Genomic DNA, 18,464 nt, shown 5'->3' on the forward strand with positions numbered 1-18,464 from the left:
TCCAGAACTACCATTTCTTGATTATTTGATGGCAAAAACACCCTAATATACATTTATATACCTTTGCGTTCGCTGACACAAAAGTAGTAGCTGACGCATGCGCTCAACGCGTTAAACGCAAAGGTGTACGTTTTAGTATATACCAATACACATTTCCATACACTTGTGGTGAACAATGAACCATCTCTGTAAAAAACTAAGACTTTTTTGTTCTGGCACTTTTCAGTTTGGTCGCCATCTTGGCTTTGGTAGGCCTTCTAAAGTCCAAAAAATGGCTTTCTTTCCAATGACCGCTGTGCCCAACCCAGTCAACTGATTTCGAACATTTGGGTATCGTTGGAAAGGTCTTGAGAAAAAATTGAGTTGGCATGGTCTTATGGGCTGAAAACCAAAAAAATGGTCACACATTTTTCTCAAAATTCTCTGGATTTCAGCCCCGAATTAGAGCTAAAATTTGACATATAGCACACATGTGGCAAAATTCGATTTTTTTAAGTTGGAAAAAACATGAGAAATCGCAAAAAATCGACAAAAAGCCATTTTTCGATCGTTAATGCGAGCGCTACTGTGGTTAAATTGATAAAAAATTATTTTGCGTTGATATCAAGGAAATTTCTCAAGATATTAACCCTTCACAAAGTTTTTTTATATCATAAAATCCACTAAAATTGCGGAAAATTAAACTTTTTTTTCTCTTCAAAATGTTGCACAGTGTAATCAATTATGTGAAAGAATATGGACTGACTTATTGTTATTATATTGCAGAATTCTATGACAAAACTGCTGATATCAATTTCAAAAATCTTTTCGAAGCGATGTATAATTGAATGAATGCAAAATAGGCAACAGAAAATCGCTCCAAAAAGATTTTTTGAATTTGATATCAGCAGTTTTGTGTTCGCTTTCGGCACGAGAATTGACTTTGATGAAGTTTTTTATTTGATAACAATTACACGAAATAAAATATTCAATCATCAACAACATTTGAACATTGAACGTTTTGTTAGCTCAAATACTTCGTCCGAGAATTAGTCGTCCAAAAAGGTTTATTACAAACGTACACAAATCCAGCTTCTACGACATCGCAAGTGCTAATTTCTGTGCGATTTTTGTCTAGAAGTAAGCAAGTGGTGCCGTTAAGCGCGACACATGCATTTGATGACATTTTTCTGTTTGTTTATGGTGCGCAATAAACGCTTCAATTCAGTCTCAAAACTTTCCGAACACGTCTTATGTGACTTTATATGGAATTATATTGAATGTTCAATGTGAATTTCAAACCCAAGTTTTGTTTCATCATGTTTAACCAATATTTTGTGCTTTGCCAATATGTATATGTATAAGTAAGATATTGATAATTGTTCTTGCTTACCGTACTGTCCTTAGACTTCTTTTTCGAGAGTGATAGTTCTGTAGGATTTTTCAATCGTACGTAATCCAAAGAGGTGGTCCGATGGTTTTTTGATAAACGCGAAGACAAAGAATGTTTGCTAAGCGAAGGGTCATGTGTCGATTCATCTAATGCTTGGCCACGCGAGGTAGCAACACGATCACGTAACAATTTATCAGAATTAGCGATCTTCCATTTATCATCGTGCGTACGTCGTTCATCACGTGTCATTGGACTAGGCGGCCGTTGTTTGCTGTGATGACCAGAAGCTAGAATCATCGATGATGAAGACGATGAAAAACTGGGACCATTTCGACCATTAATTTTACCGCTATTTTGGGATGGTGATAATGGCATATGTCGTAAGTGAGAGTTTGAGGTTGATCGACCCGGTACATGTCTTGTACGCGATGCTGACCTTGAACGTAAACGTTTTGATTTGGGCGAGCACACAGAACACGAATCATCCGTACAACTGACTGAGCTATTTGATGGCGATCTTGAAACCTATTAAATTTAGATTAAATCATACATTCTTCAAAAGTGAAGTAAATCTAGTCAAGTTTAATATAAATAAAAGCAATTAGCCGAACATCAGTTACATATGAGCAGCAATTGATAGTAGTTAAGCCCAATTCAAGTTCGCATTTCCCATTTACAACTGATATTTGTCTTAATAACACTCATTTGCTTTATCTCTGTTTATAAATATATATTGGGTGCTAAACTTAGGTCGTTGGAAAACCACGACGACGAACCTTGATTGTAAGAACCGCAATACTTAATACTTAGTTAATGTGCACTTCCTACTGAATTAAAAATTTAATGAACAATTCACAAACAGCGCGTTTCTAACTTGGATTATGAAAACGGTCGACTCTAAAATTTTGGTAATATTTTACAACCATGTCAACCTCTCTCCCAAGGACTGTAGTAAGATGGATCTTCCTTTTCTTCTTATTATAAAATTCATTTATATACAATGCTGAGCAAAAGTTCAAGTACGATTGAAAAATACATTTGGTTCACACTTTTAGCATGTCAAGGTGTGCTTCATAGTTTTTAACTGGCTTTGGGATGAAAAAATGCTATACATCATTGGAACGCACTCGAAAAGGACATGCAAATTTCGGACATGCAAACCGACCGCCATTTGGGCAAGATATGACTGTTTGAAAATTGTTGTCCAAAATCTTTTAGTATTACAAAAGTCATATCACATCTCAAATCAGATTCATCGGAGACGGTCTATAAAACTTGAAGCACAAAGCCGAAATTAAAAATTATTGGAAACAGAAAAAAAGAAAGAAAAAAAAACAGGGGGATTGAAAATTTTGACACATAGACACTAGCGCTGCAGTTTGCTTGTCAGTTGGTCAGCTGCACATCTAACAATCATGCTGGTGGAGCGGCCACAAAAAAACTGGATCAGTCATTTCATTTTTTTTTTCACTTTTTTTAAATAAATATGATTATAACATAATAAAAATTTTGATTCAAGTGTCACTATTATTTTCACCACCTTTGTTTAGCACAATAGGAATATAATAAAAACATAGTTTCTTGAGACATAACATGCGCGTTCTTGGAGCGGCCATCGAAATTGATTACAATAGTAGCCAACATTGATTACATCAATAACCAATAATACAGTGTAATAATTTCAACACCCAATTACATTTTTATTTGATGTTCTTTCAAAGATGAAGTGAAAAAAGCCAAATAACACTTTCGTATTAAAAACATCAAAGAGATAAATCAAATATTGATTCCTCAGTAACAATTACCTGTGGCCGATCCAGTTGGAGCGGCAACTCTACAAATTCACCATGGAGCGGCAACACTCTGAATTCACCATGGAGCGGCTAGTATTATATATCAAAAGAAAAAAATTCAACTAATGAAAATGTATAAAAAAGTAATATTCTTACTTTCATTGATTAAATTAATTTCAGACAATTCAAATTCGTTTATTATAGTTTTTCTTTTGAAAAGCAATATTAGCCGCTCCATGGTGAATTCGGAGTGTTGCCGCTCCATGGTGAATTCGGAGTGTTGCCGCTCCATGGTGAATTTGTAGAGTTGTCGCTCCAACTGGATCGGCCGCTATTAATTATTGCTGAGGAATCAATGTTTGATTTATCTCTTTAATTTTTTTAATACGAAAGTGTTATTTAGCCTTTTTAAACTTCATGTTTGCAAAAACGTAGAGTAAAAATGTAATTGATTGTTGAAATTATTACACTGTAATATTGGTTATTGATGTAATCAATGTTGGCTACTATTGTAATCAATTTCGATGGCCGCTCCAAGAACACGCATGTTATGTCTCATGAAACTATGTTTTTATGATTTTATAATTGTGCCAAACAAAGATAATGAAAATAAGATACACTTGAACAATATTTAATTTGTTATAATAATATTATTTTAGAAAAAAAATGAATGAGAAATGTATGACCGCTCCAGTCGCTCCAAGCAAATATAAAAATGGTGTCTCCATATGACATGACATTTCTATCTTTGTGCAGATCGACTGTCAATCTTCAATCCCCCTGAAAAAAAAAGAATCTGTTTGTTCTGATGAGTAACGGGCCGAACAATCGATTGAGAACAAAATAACAAACAAAAAATACAAAATTTTATAATTTCGGTAAAAGGATTTGATAAAATTCAAATAACAATTGTTCAAAAAACCCCGTTTTACTTATTGAAGGCTTCATTTATCTTAAATTTGGCAATAGATAATTGGAAAAATATGGAGAATAGATAAAGATAAGATAAAAGATAAAAGATAATATCTCATCCATCATACCTGGTTATCTGAACTTAAGATGTTATATCAAACATGTATTAAAATGGCCGGTTTTCTCGTGAGGAATAGGACTATTTTTGACGGTTTTTTGATTGACGCTTCAAAAATGTTTACCGTAAAATTTTAGGTAGAATTAATAAACAATATTAGTTTTTGTCAACATCAAGTCGAAGTAATGACCTGAAACGACTGAAATATGAACAAACAAAAACCAAGAATTCAACTTTTATTGTCGAATTGTGTTATTAATCAAGAATAATCAATTGGTTTACGCGCTGTGATGGCCGCACAAATGAAAATTCTGTTATTTGAATAACATAGACGATTGTGTGTTGAATGTTGATCCTAGTTGAAATTGCAAGTATTTATTCCAATTGCAATCATCTATTGAGACAGAGCTTCTGAAGGTTGGTCGTCCAGAGGGGGGTAATTCCAAATTGCAAAGTTTTATTTGGGGGGTTTCTTCGAGTATGGGTAATTCCAAAAGTGAAGAGCAAAAAAAGGTCATCACTTTTCAAAATCGATTCTATCTAGTGTAAACCCGCATCACAGAAAACGTGAGGACCAAAAAAAGTCCTCACTTTTGAATTTTAAATCAGAGTATGGGTAAAATTTTCCACATAGGGGTGATGTGCCAAAATTAATTCAGAGGGGGTAATTTGACCCCTCGGACCCTGCTTCAGAAGCTCTGCATTGAGATGAAAGATGATCAATATTTTGAACAGTGCCCTTTTTCAATTTTTTCTAATTATGGACGCTTGAGAAAAATTCTCTCTTTTAGTTTTGTTTGCATCCCAGAACATGCCGAATAGCATGTAAAATGTTCATGAAAAAGTTAAGTAAATAATTAATTTTTCAATTCGCTTTACTTTTCTGGATATTTTGACTTTTGTGTGAGTTAACTTAAGTTCCGATTATACTATTCAAGCATTCGAAGTTGGCTTTGGGCACACAGTGCCCAATGTACGGGTTGAAGGTTAACTTATTTGACGATTTTTTTCCTGCTTGTGAAGAAGTAACTAGACTTGAATTGTCAAAAGAATTTGATATGCATTATTTACGTATTTTGAAAAAAAAAATTCTTTAAAATAAGTTTAGCACCCAATAGTATGAAAGAGTATATGAATGCGCCAGAATAAAAATGACGTATGATACGCTTACGCATTGAAGCGCAACTGAAGTACATTTTTGAGTCGAAACGAACAAAATTTGCTGTTAGATGAATACAGAACACCATATTTAAGCACTCAGACGCTTCACATGCAATGAACGTATTGCAGTGTTGCGCATTCATGTAACATCAACATTTTGTTTCGCTTTGTTATGCGACTGGTCCTGAGTGGTGCTTTGATACGTGTCCTGAGTGGCGTTTTGAACGTTGTTTTTATTCTTAATGCGTTCATATGTTGATATGAAACCCAGGATATATTGTACTGTGTCAATATCAAGCAACGTTTGTATTTAAAACATGACTTCTAGTTCGAATGGAAAGATTCCAGTTTAATTTTAAAATTTCAACTTACAGCTGGTGGAGATGGCGGCCGCTTAGATCGTGGCAAAATTCTTTTTTGGGAACGTTCATTTGAACTAGTTACTCGATTATACGATATTGATGGCGGCTCGGGCGGAGAGCGCGGCCGTCTTCTAATTTCAGGTGATCGCTGTATCCAAGAAACAAATATTAGCTCAAACTTCCGGACATTTATTCAATCATAGTAAAAAATTGTGGAATGTTCTGCTTGTTGTTTCAACTCTTATCCCGTGTGGAAATTTTTTGACTGAGTATCCAGTCGATTAATTCAAGACATTTTGGCCGGCTATCAACTGACTAAAATTGAAGATAACTGTAGTCGTCGTTAGTTCAACTTTTACTCATTTTCCAGTCAAAATGTCCCGAAACTGGCTGAAGGAATAAAGAAAAAACAAAAACCTCCCCAAAAATACAGAAATTTCCCCATAAAGTTCAAAAATCTTTCAATCACCTTAGCCAGTTTCAGTTGTGTACCACTGCATACAGCTACATACAACTGAGTGACTGTTAGTCTTTTTATTTCCACACGGGACACTTATCGCTATAACGAAAAGTCATGCGAATACTGCCAATAATACAAGGCTATTATTCTTGAATTGTATCCCAATACATTTGATAAAAACGGGTTTCAACTACGGCCAAACACAACGAATTCATCAATTTATATAACTGGTGTAATCCATCGTGCTAATCATAAAAACTAAGGAGTTATCTTAAATATCGCACGCGAATGCTCTTTTCCCTGTAATTAATGTTCCTATGTATTGTGTACGAATGTGCGAGATGCTCAATGATATATATATTCAAGAAACATTCATGTAACGCAATTTAGTCATTTTTAACGTTAAAAGATGTAACGTTTTTAGACTTTTTTTCCGTCAAAATCGACTGAAATTTCGGTGTAAACCAACTGTACGAATATTGGAAACGAGAAAATGTTAGATTTTAAATTAAAGAGAAAAGGATTCTGTATCAATTAATAGTGTTCACACAAAAATAGCATAAAATTCTATGATTTAAATTGTTCATGTTTTTGTTCATGTATTGATTCAAAGAGAATGAACTAAATGGTGAGAGTATATTTTCAAATTCATTTCTTCTGATTTTCAACGATTACGTTTTAAATTGTCCAGAGATGACAGGCAAAACTAATGTCGTGCAAATTCCCGCTATAAGTGTTGGTTCATTTTGAAGTTTGTTATTGTAAACAAACCGCCGTTCACAATTTCACCATGTCATGAAATATTAAACTTTGCTTCGTTCGACTGAATTCATATTGAACAGCCAGCAAAAGGGAAAAAGAGTAGGTCATTTGAATTGTTATCGTTGTGACATCGAACGAGTGATCGAACCAAACAATACCACCGTGTGCATGTGATTTTCGAAATCAACAAACCATCGATTGTTGTGTGTTTTTTTCTGTTTACAGTTTTGATCCGTAGCCTGTGGAAGAAATCTGCTGTCGAAATATCGTGAGCGTTTCGATATTTTATCACGGTATGCGGTGTTTGTGTCACAACCAAATGCAGCATTGATGTGTCAAACTGATGCCGGTTGCACATTCACATTGATCTGAGCATTTGGAAAGGCAAGGCATTTGTTGTGAATACTGTTCGATTTACAGTGATTGTTTTTTTCGTTTTTCGTTCAAATTAAGTAATTTAGAAGCAACAAAAAATCATTTCTAGTGCGTTCTAAAGTAATTTTTGTGTTTTCATTCTATTTTTTCAGGGTTCAATGATGGGCAGAAAAAGGATAGGGGCACATGCCATTCGTGGCAATAGGCCGAAACCACGGAAAGTTGAAGATGGCAAGCAAAAGGAGGAGCAAGCATACTTTGCCATCAAGTTGGCCGCCGCTAGTATTGTTCGACCGGTGTATCGTGATCGTGTTCTTCCATGGATCACAAATACCAGCATAAACCACTGCCACTGAACAGGCCGTCATCACCGGCAATTGGGAATATTTCGACGATGGTGATGGAATGCACATCATCGAAAATTGCTTCTATGCTGTGTTGCGGCGCTACAAGGAAGACAATTCCATTATGGATCCATGTTTCCGGCATTGCTTTGAGAATGTGGACACAGAGAATCGCTCCGCATGGCCAAACATTGATTACTTCGGCAACTTGATGAAATATTTGTTCCAACAATATGGCCGTAATGTGAAGACGAATTTGGATACACATGCACAGAAACGATTGCGGTATTTCTTGAGATTGAAGGCATTCAGACAGAACTACACTAACTGGATTCGTGGCCTACCGGACACATACGATGAACGAGATGTGGCAAATGCAGTGTCATGGGCAATGAAATGATATGACGCAACAAGAGGTTATGTGGATCGCTTGGCCAAACGAGATCGATTGCTGCTTTATGTTCGAGACATTCGCGGACCGGCTGACGATGATATCGCCAAATTCACAAAAGACGAAGATACATGGTTTGCATCATTGCCAATGTGGTTGATCATGCAATCAGAAATCGAAACGCACCTCAACTGGGTTGAACAACACCACGACAACATCGTGCAAGTCATTGCATTGCCAAACATCAAGAATTTGGTGGTCATCACATGCAAAAGGCAGTGAGAATAGACGCTGATGTTTTGTATCGTATGATGTGCGAAACCGGTACCATTCCGCGTGATGAATATGGTCGGCAACACTCTGGAAGCGACGTCACGTCAAAATCAAATCAAGCGAATTATTTCAATATGATTTTCAACATGGAGAAAATCAATCGAGTGTTGAAAGCAAACAAAAAATTCGAACATATTCTCAGCGATGGTGTATCGGCATCAATTCTGTACTCAGTGAAGAAAACCGTAGTCGACAAGTTAGTGGAAGATGGTTTGGTGCGTAAACGGTACTCTGATGGCTTCTATGTCTATGAATTGGGCATCGATTGGGGCATGAAGACGTGGAATGCAACCGTTAGGCAACGGATTAATAATGACAAAGAGCGAATTCATAATGGCAAAGAGGTATGTTAGCGATTGAATGCATTCTATTGTGATTGTGTCATGTGAATCCATTTCATTGTTTAATTTTTATTGTTCGATTTTGGTTTCTATCTCACAGATGAACTTCACAATCAACAGCAAGAAGTGTCATTATGGGACCGGAGAAGGAGTGCGTAAGAAAAAGAAAGAGCGATGGACTCGTGCCTTTGGGCAGTTCGAAGAGAGTGATCGAAACTACCGAGCGCGATATGACCGAATGCCATCACCAAAAGGAAGCAATTGGCGTGACTACATACGGCATCGATTGACCATCATGAAGAAAGCCATTGCAGTGTACACAACCAAAAAGTACACACGTTTAAGTTTTGATCATTACATCCAATCGGATCAGTGACAAGGTGGCCGCAATGCTGGTAAGAATTTACGATTGAATTTTTGTTTCTTTGGAAAAAATTGAATGTTTTTGTTGTTGCTCAACAGACAAATCGCAAACGATGCATCATTAACATTGGAGCTTCCCAACCACCTGCAAACTCACCAATTAAGATCAAGAAACATGTTCGATGCCCGGGCGTGCGGAAATTGGAGAAGAGTTTCAAGGAAATGGAAGGCAATGTTATACGATTTGTGAACGAAGCTAGATCATCACGATTGTGTGCCAAATGTTTCGAACCGTTTCCATTGAGTACATTGAACGATCGTGTCAAGGTGTGTGAATGGTGTATGCCCGATCAAGATGATTGGCCGGATGGAATGAAGCTACCAGAGAAAATTGTGGTGGCAAAGAGCAAGCGGAAGTTACGATCAGAGCGACGAGCGATGCGACAAGCAGCAGTGCAGAATCCAAATCAACCCCGTGGTTTTGTGTCTAAGGTGATTTGCTACCGTAAAAACTGGCAACAAAACGCGGCAAACGGTATGGATGACAATGTTGAAGAGCGCAGAGGTGTAATCATTCACGACGCTGAACTCGGTATCATCGAGTACACAGATGAATTTGTGCCCGAAGACCCCGTTGACGACTCTCCAGTACTGAAGACAGTTTGGCAACGTGACATTTCGGCTGCAAAATGTATCTTGTACAGAGGTATGTTATTCATTGAATTGAAATTGATGCAATAGTAATATGTGTGTGTTTTTTTTCTCTTTATTTCAGGGCATTGCGAACTCTTTGGACATCGGCTGCATGATGCGTTCACACGTCAACACCTCGTGTATCCAACATGGATTCGACATGCCAACATCAACATTCATTAATATCAATAGAGCCGCAATTTTTGTTTTATTTTTCAAAAGAATTTATGTAACAGTATGTTATTTGGAGTTGGTTGAGGTCTTAGTCTCCCAGACATCATCGATACCAGATATCGATGGCTATCTATATTCTATAGTCTATATAGATGTAGGTAGAGTACAGGATAATTCCTGTAGGTGAGTATCACTATCACTATTTATTAGCATATTGAATATTGATTCATAATCGTTTTTATATCATTCTAATTGATTTGTTTTTACTGTTTATTTCTACTTCCATTGTGACGTTAAAAATGACTGAAACTACACCCAATTTCGGGCCCAAATTCAACCGTTACATACGCTTGGTAATGGATGTATTTGCGTTAACAATTGTTCCTACATATGTAGACAATTTTCAAAAGATTGTTTTTCTAATGAAATGGAGTCAATATACTTTTTCCAAAAAGTAAATTGATTGAACACTATTGAAACCTAATCCAAATATTTGTATACCTACACTGATAAAAGATTTTCTGAAAAAATCACAGATGGCGTTTGGAAATGGCTAGTTTCCAATCTTTTTTATATGGAAATTGTAAATAGTTCAAATTTTTTGGAAATATCGTATTGCAGAAAAAGTTTGACAATTTATAATCTCCATATAAAAAAGATTGGAAACTAGCCATTTCCAAACACCATCTGTGATTTTTTCAGAAAATCTTTCCTCAGTGTACGTATAATCAAATGTGCATGAACCAATTATTTGAAACGTATATTCTGATCCATATATTCTCTTCATTTCCTTGCTATATTTATTATTTCAACCTGTGTTGGCATTAATTATACTAGGTCACTTCGCGACGATATTCAAATCAATTGATATTCACATTTATCAAATTTAGTTTCATCAGTCAAAAAAAATTCACATTCATGTTTCGCTGTGTTCGTCGCGAAGCGACCTAACCACCGAGGCCGAGTGAAGCGAGTCTTTTTATACGTTATGAGGTAGGTTCCTACTCGAACGGCGTGCGTTGTCTCTGTCGTTCTTCTACGCCAATTGGCAAGTGAGAAAAAAGCAACCGCTATAGACTATAAGACAATACAATCGCACTTAAACCGACCGATTTTTGATCGGAAACCATTTTCGAACTGTCACGCTCCTAAATATATCGTTTACTCCGTATTTTTTTAATTCACGCCGATTTTCGCTAAACATGCTATTCAATGAATAAAGAGTCATTTTAGAAGGGAACTATGTATAGACGAAGTATTTATGCTGATGTCAAGAATCGATTGTCACTTTGGTTGGGGCTGCCCCTGGGCCTATCTTTGAAGAGCGATTTACAGTCTTTGGAGTGATCGGATCAGGTTTTTGTTTTTGAGACATATAGCCATCTTTTGGCGGGCAATCCAAATATGTTATTGGTTTTGGGGAGTAAATTGAATTTCACCCCCATATTAGGGTATTTAACGGTTTTTTCAATTTTTTATCTCCTATGCACCCCAGACTTGAAGGGCAGCCCCAACCAAAGTGACAATCGGTTCTTGACATCAGCATAAATATTTCGTCCATACATAGTTTCCTTCTAAAATGACTCTTTATTCATTAAAAGTGCATGTTTAGCGAAAATTGCCTCGAATCCAGTACTAACTTTATACCCCCATAAAACCCCCAGCCCACAACTTAGGACCGCAAACCCCATATATTATTGTTACACTCGCTGCCCCCTATCCATCGGCACCAGAGAATCATTTCAGCAACGATATTCAATTTTCTGATGAGATCTCAGTAACTGAATGCAGTGAATGCGAACGTCGCTGTGAGTGAACAAGCGCTCTACAATTTACATTCAAGCGCGGACGTTCATATACATTGGTTTACTCGTAATCGGAGTGAATGTGCCTGCGAAAGAAGAGAAGAGAGGAGAGACGAACGAAATGTGTTGCATCGAGCGATGTCCACTTGACACAGTGTCAGTGTGGCGAATACTGGAATTGTTGTTCCTTCTTCTTTTTCTTCTAATAAATTGGTTGGCAGCGCAAACACAAGCAAAAAAAATCACATTCAAAAAATAACCAAAACAATATTTGATTATTTTGTTGTTGTGTTTAGTTATAGAATTTTATTTTTTTTACTTGAGTTTGTGCTGCCGACCAATTTGTTAGAAGAAAAAGAAGAAGGAACAACAATTCCAAGAAACAAAGAGTAAGTGTTTGCCACACTGACACTGTATCAAGAGACGTTCACTCTCATCGTTCAATGCGACATATTTCGTTCGTCTCTCCTCTCTTCTCTCCTTTCGCACGCACACTCACTCCGATTGTGTGTAAACCAATGTATATGCATGTCCGCGCTTGAATGTAGAGCTCTCGTTTACTCACAGCGACGTTCGCAGTCACTGCATTCAGTTACTGAGATCTCATCAGAAAATTGAATATCTATGCTGAAATGATTCTCTGATCGGCACCATATGGCCCAACTCCCATACAAATCGGGACACGGTTGTTGTTAAGCACTTTTACTGAATTTTTTTTTCAGGTGCATTTCATTTTACAAACAAATAACGTTGCATTATACGTTAGCGCTTTTTGTGTAGCCAAATATTCAACGAATCGAAACATACTTGTTTTATTCATATTATATATTTATATAAATATATAAGCATTGTAATAAGGCCTTGGGCACTGTGTGCCCAATGCACAGGTTTAAGGTTAAAATTTGCATTTTTCCGTCAATACACTTTCGAAAAGCAAACACGGAAAATGAAAAAAGTTGAAAAATGCATATGTGAGTGCAGTTTTTTTAAAAACATTCAGATGTTACAAAAAAGTTGATCGCTTTAACAGTTGAAATTCCATAGATTAGATTTCTTGAAATTAAAATCCAACGCCTATATACGTCTGGATACAGTTGCATTTCAAAGTTAAATGTGAGTCGGTCGATTGAGCCACAGCTGTAGCTCATACTTTTTTTTTGAAATCATTCCGCGTATAAAACTACAAACAATAATTTTTTTTCAACTAGCTGTACTGTCTATATATGGAAAATAATGTAAATTATTCTTACTGCAACTGGAGATCTACGGCGAATTTCATTTGATGCACGTTTACTTTCCGGAGTTCTCCTGATATTCCTCTGATTGGGTGATTGTGGTGATCGTCTTCTTAAATCACTTTGTGTACGTTTAGACAGGGGTGACATCGGAGGTGATTTCCTGGTACGTGACCTACTTCGGCTGCATCGGTTACGATTCAATGATCCCTGTGGTTTTTTGGGCAAAATTGAATATATGTAGGCGAATGAATAATAATAAATTACATTCATACATTCTGAATGAAATAACTTTTATGGAGTTTGTACACGCGGAAAATAATGGACGTAAAACTAAATAGTTTTCCACACCACATAAAAATCCGATTTTGCACACAATATTCTTGCACGGCTGAAGTGAATTTATTTATAAAAACTTTTCACGTTTCGATACGCCATGATTTACGGATGAATAAGTGCAAGGGCGCCCTTCCGAACTCGCTAGAAGAGGCCTAATGGTTCAACTCTGCAATTTTTATTTTGAATGTTTCACTAAATACTAATGAAATAGATTTTTTAAAGAGAATATGGACAAAATATTATGTAAAACCCTTATTAACAATCAAAACCAAGAGAATATCCTCCTACAGACATCGTCTCGTTTGTTCATAGTCAGCATTCTTTAGCTAGTCCAGAGGCAATATTTGTGTAAGATCCAACTATCTTCTGTTGTACCCAAATTGTATAAACACGAAAAGATCAGGTTTTTCAGACTCTTGGAGTCATTTTCCTGCAAGACTAAATATAATGTATACAGAATACGAAGTGTAAAATTGTGAGGCGACGTGGATTTCGTGCGGCAAAATTCAGTACTAATTGGTGTGATAGAGCTGTAAATAACCGTAGGTGATTTCGACATATTGTGAAATACCACGAAATCACACCAATAGATGAATATTCAAATCTTGAAAAATTTGCCGAAATGACTTCGGGTAGGGCGATTTCAATTGTAGATTTTATGTAGTTTAATATAGTGTTTTTACTTTACTTTTCTACAATTTTATGGAACCTAGCAACAAAAGAGGAAGATTCAGTTTGTGGAAATTTCAATTTGTGGCCAAGATTTGAGTATTACCGATTTTGGACCAATTTTCAAGACTCGTCCCGATATCGAACGAACGGGCAGACATATTTGAAAACCGACAATTGATTTGAATTCTACAACGAAAACATTCTTCATTCAAAAAAAAAATTCGATTTGTGGAAAATACGTTTTTTGACCAAGATTTGAGTATCCCCATTTTATTGCAGTTTTTCGATAGCCGATTACTCAAAAAAATTATTCCTACATAAAAAAAGTAAAAACACTACATTAAACTACATAAAATCTACAATTGAAATCGCCCTGCCCGAAGTCATTTTGGCAAATTTTCCAAGATTTGAATATTCATCTACACCAATTAGTACTGAATGGGTTAAACAAAAATCGACTTATAGACTTAGAATTTAGTCGGCAATTCCACACGAAATCAGAGAAGAGTTGTATTGTGAGGTCGCCGAATTGGCTGAAATTTGGCTTGGAGTCTTGTTTTCTATAGAAAATGAGAAAACCAAAATCTTAGGGCTGTAATCGGCTCACTTTTTTGAGTTCACCCAGTGTAAATTTTGCGAAAAATTTAAAAAATCGAAAAAAAGGGTTTGCGCCAACTGAAATCTAACTAAGAAGTAGTTGACACATTGCCAAACCTATGGTACCGTTGGAAAGTGAATTGATGGGGCTACAAAATCGCGAAGTAATCTACCCTCTTTGACCCTGTTGGGGCCCCGAAAAATAGGTAAAAAGTGAAGCATCAAAGAAGTGAAAAGTCAAATTGACGTATCATTTTTTTGTCGATTTTATTGCTTTAAAAGATAGTTCATGTCGCGCCGCTTTAGATAGATGAATAAAATTTCGTGTGTAACCCCCATTATATTCGTTTAATTGGCCTCGGAAAGTGAATCATATCTTATTTTCCGGCCTTTTTGTGGGTAAAATGGTCGAACATGGTCTTCTACGATGTTTTTGTCCGAGAAAACTGCTATTTATTCGCCAAATTCCATTAAAATATGGCCTATTGCTTATCGGTTTACCTATAAATTTGGTCTGAAACCGATTTTTCTTCATAGAACAAACGTATGGTCGAAATCTTCTTACAAAATCACATTTGTGGCATAGAAAACCCACCTATAATGGGCTGTCATGATTCTATTTCCACGTAATTTTGGACGGGGAATCGATTGAGACTTATCTAAATCCTGTCTGATTGGTCTAAAAGTTCGAAAAATGGCCCTCAGAGGATGTTTTCAACCCGCAATACAAACACTTTTTTTTTGCTTCAAAAATGCCCTATTCTGCATTCGTAGTGGCTTTTATTTTTTAGCGAAACCAATAAAAATATACCAATTTGCTTACCATTTTTGGCTCAATTCAAAGTTTTATATAGAAATTGGTTTGAAAAACGGTCATTTTGTAGGGGAGGTACCTTAAATTTGCGTAATTCGATACTTTTACGTTAGAAATCTCCTATTTATTTTCGAAAATAATGGGGGTTATTGACTACAGCAGTGTTTTAACTTTTATACGGGAGAAAAACTGCTCCAAAACTGGTCCAAACTGTTTTAGTAATTGTAGTAGCCCAAAAATTGTAGTGGCCCTAAAATAATTGTAGAAGCCCCTAGGATTATTGTAGTGGCCAGAAAATAGTTGTAGAAGAGTCTAAAAGTTGTAGAAAACAGTTGTAGAGTTTTTCCATTTTAAAGCGGTTTTTCGATCGCCCAATTACTCAAAAAAATTGATGGAGACGCCAAAGAAAATGTTCAAATCTCTATAACTCATGAACGGATGGTCTGATTTCGACGTTCTTGGGCTTGTTGGGAACGTTTCGACGAGTACATCCAGAAAAATATGTTCAATATCCCTTAAATAGGAAAAACTGAGAATTGCTTTCAATTTTCAAGTGGCTTTTTCTGTGGAGACGGTTGGTCGATTACCAAGTTTGAATGCATTTTCTGGGTCTATCAGCTAGGGTCTTTCTAGCGACACTTCATTCATACCAGATGCTTGGGAAAAAAGTTCGGATTACGTATATCTATGGGTGAGATTGAGAGTGGAGTATGTTTTTTCTTCGATTTATATTTTTGAAAAGGCGAGTAATGTTTTCTGATGATTCCGTTGGCGTTAAAGTAGAGTATGTTGTAGTACCGTCTAGCCTCCGCGGTCTTCATGGTTTTCACGCAACTGATAAAAGATAACAACATGGTGTCTTCGGCAAAGTTGTAGTACTTGAGGTCTTCTATAACTGAGCTGAAGACAGTTATCTCTTATCTCTTATCAGTTGCGCGCAAATCGCGCACATAAAAAAGCAAATTTTATATAGAACTTTTTTTTTCTTATTATTTTTCGCGCTTTTCGCGGAACTGATAAGAGATAAGAGATAACTGTCTTCAGCGATGTTATAGAAGACCTCGAGTGCTACAACTTTGCCGAAGACACCAAGTTGTTATCTCTTATCAGTTCCACGGAAACCGTGAAAAACCGCGAGGACCCGCTAAAAACGAACATACTCGCTTTTAACCATTTTTAAGTCGACAGAAACTTGCTCTTCTCTTTCGTAACAAAGTCAATCAAACATACACTACTCTCAATCTCACCCATAGATATATAGGTGAGTTCGGCTTTAAGCACTGCAGTCGCTGGCTGTGATTAATATAGAGATTAATCACGAAAACTTTATATTTATATCTATTGATAAAATTCATATTACTTTTCCACACGACCATGTCGTGTAAGAAAAGTATTGCGATCGCCCCGAATTTTTTGATCCATTAAAAATCTTTTTTTTTAGATTTTTGAACGCCGAAAATCAAAAAATCTAGCGTTATTTTGGGGTCGTAGGGTAGGTGCGTGGTACACTATACGCTGTACGCCAAAAACACGGTAAAATTTTTACTGTGTCACAATGTATAGAAAACAGAGTATTGAAATCGCTCTGATATTAAGGTCTGATTAAAATACGATTCTTTCCCATTTTCAATGCATGGAGAATAGGATTTAATTGGAAATTATATGTTTGGGAGTGTAGAAAAGTTAACCTTACGCATCTTTAAGGCATCTTGTTTTTCATGTTGAGCTATTCACAATTACGCACAGAGAGAAATAAGTTTGTCAGAATCACCAACATGAAGTTGTGAACGAGCGAATTCCAACCAGAGTTGGACACTCAGTCATAACTGTGATATGTGGAGAAAATTTAGCGAAATGTCCAACCCTAGTTGGAATTCGCTCGTTTACAACTTCATGTTGGTGATTCTGAGTCAGAATTTTTGACAACCTCATTTCGCTCAGTGCACACTAAAACAAGATGCCTATCCTGGATATATGGTATATGCCATTTTGTGGGTATGGTGGCCGGCTACAAACTCTCAGTTTTTGGTTAAAATCGGTTGAGTGGATTTTTTAGTAATCGCGTTTGGTGTGAAATTTAAGGGAGTCGATTTTTCATAAAAATCGACTTTTTTTTATATCACATAAGTGTTGGCATGTGTGTATGGAACTTTTTGAAGGTCTTCTCAAATAATTACGAGCTGACCCTACCCGATGGGCGTCTGAGTTGATCTAGTGTGCGAAATAGATACTCAAAAAAATCGTATACATGCAGGTTAGTGAAGCCATGGCAAGCCCTCCTGTAAAGCAAATGTCAATTTGAGGACGGGTTTCGATGTGGCCCGACAGCAGCTACAACTTAGTCATATGCGCACCGGAATCCATGGGGGTCGAAAAAAGTACGGACAAACGAACAAAGACACATCCAAACTAGGGGTTTCATTCAAGGCTTGAGTAATGTGAATATTTGTGAATATTGTGGATATTTTTCTCATTGAATCATCGTCAAAATTTCGATTATAGTATGTGAATGTTGTGAATTTTGTGAATATTTTGAATAAAATTTTCAAGATGGCGACGAATTCAAGATGGCGGCTGATGAGAACGCCTGAACTGTCAAATAAGAAAGACTGAATATATCTGTGAATATGAGTGGATATTCTGAATATAGCTCAAAACACACCGGAATTCATGAATTTTTGAATGATAATTTCCCCTAGCATCCAAATCATGATTTCATAGAAATCTGCCAATGCCCATAACTTTTTCGTTTGTAGACCGATCGGGGCGTTCAGACCGGCGTTGGAAAGGTGGCAAGAAAGATGAGCTTCTCACGACACTTAGATCACCCCCTGGGTACCCCTTTCGTGGGATATGGGTATAGATTTTGAAATTTATCGAAATGTTGCAACCACTATATTTTCGAGTAGACCACACTTTTGGCATGGAGGATATGGTGTTTTCGACTATTTGGGCCAAGACCTTTCCAAAAGTACCTAATATGCCGGGCTCAAATAGTGTCCTGGGAAAATGGCATACCTACTGTATATATATACTCGTGACGCAAAA

General features: G+C 36.5%; 1 protein-coding gene across 9 annotated transcripts in view; it reads right to left on the reverse strand.

The window, feature by feature from the left end:
* LOC129571729 (serine/arginine repetitive matrix protein 1) overlaps nucleotides 1–18,464 on the reverse strand; it is a 41,350-nt gene that overhangs the window by 18,206 nt on the left and 4,680 nt on the right. For 5 of the 9 annotated variants that reach the window (XM_055451570.1, XM_055451571.1, XM_055451569.1 and 2 more), the window contains exons 4-5: nucleotides 13,010–13,204; nucleotides 1,373–1,897 (exon numbers count right to left, since the gene is read on the reverse strand). In XM_055451570.1, coding sequence (XP_055307545.1) covers nucleotides 1,373–1,897; nucleotides 13,010–13,204 — 720 coding nt within the window. Of the gene's footprint in view, nucleotides 1–1,372; nucleotides 1,898–5,728; nucleotides 5,867–13,009; nucleotides 13,205–18,464 lie in introns of all 9 variants that reach the window. The other 4 variants (XM_055451564.1, XM_055451567.1, XM_055451565.1 and 1 more) reach the window with 1 other exon arrangement.

The sequence above is a fragment of the Sitodiplosis mosellana genome, unplaced genomic scaffold (genome assembly GCF_009176505.1).
Source record: "Sitodiplosis mosellana isolate CC-2019 unplaced genomic scaffold, AAFC_SMos_1.0 Smas_scaffold_3210, whole genome shotgun sequence".
NCBI lineage: Eukaryota > Metazoa > Arthropoda > Insecta > Diptera > Cecidomyiidae > Sitodiplosis > Sitodiplosis mosellana.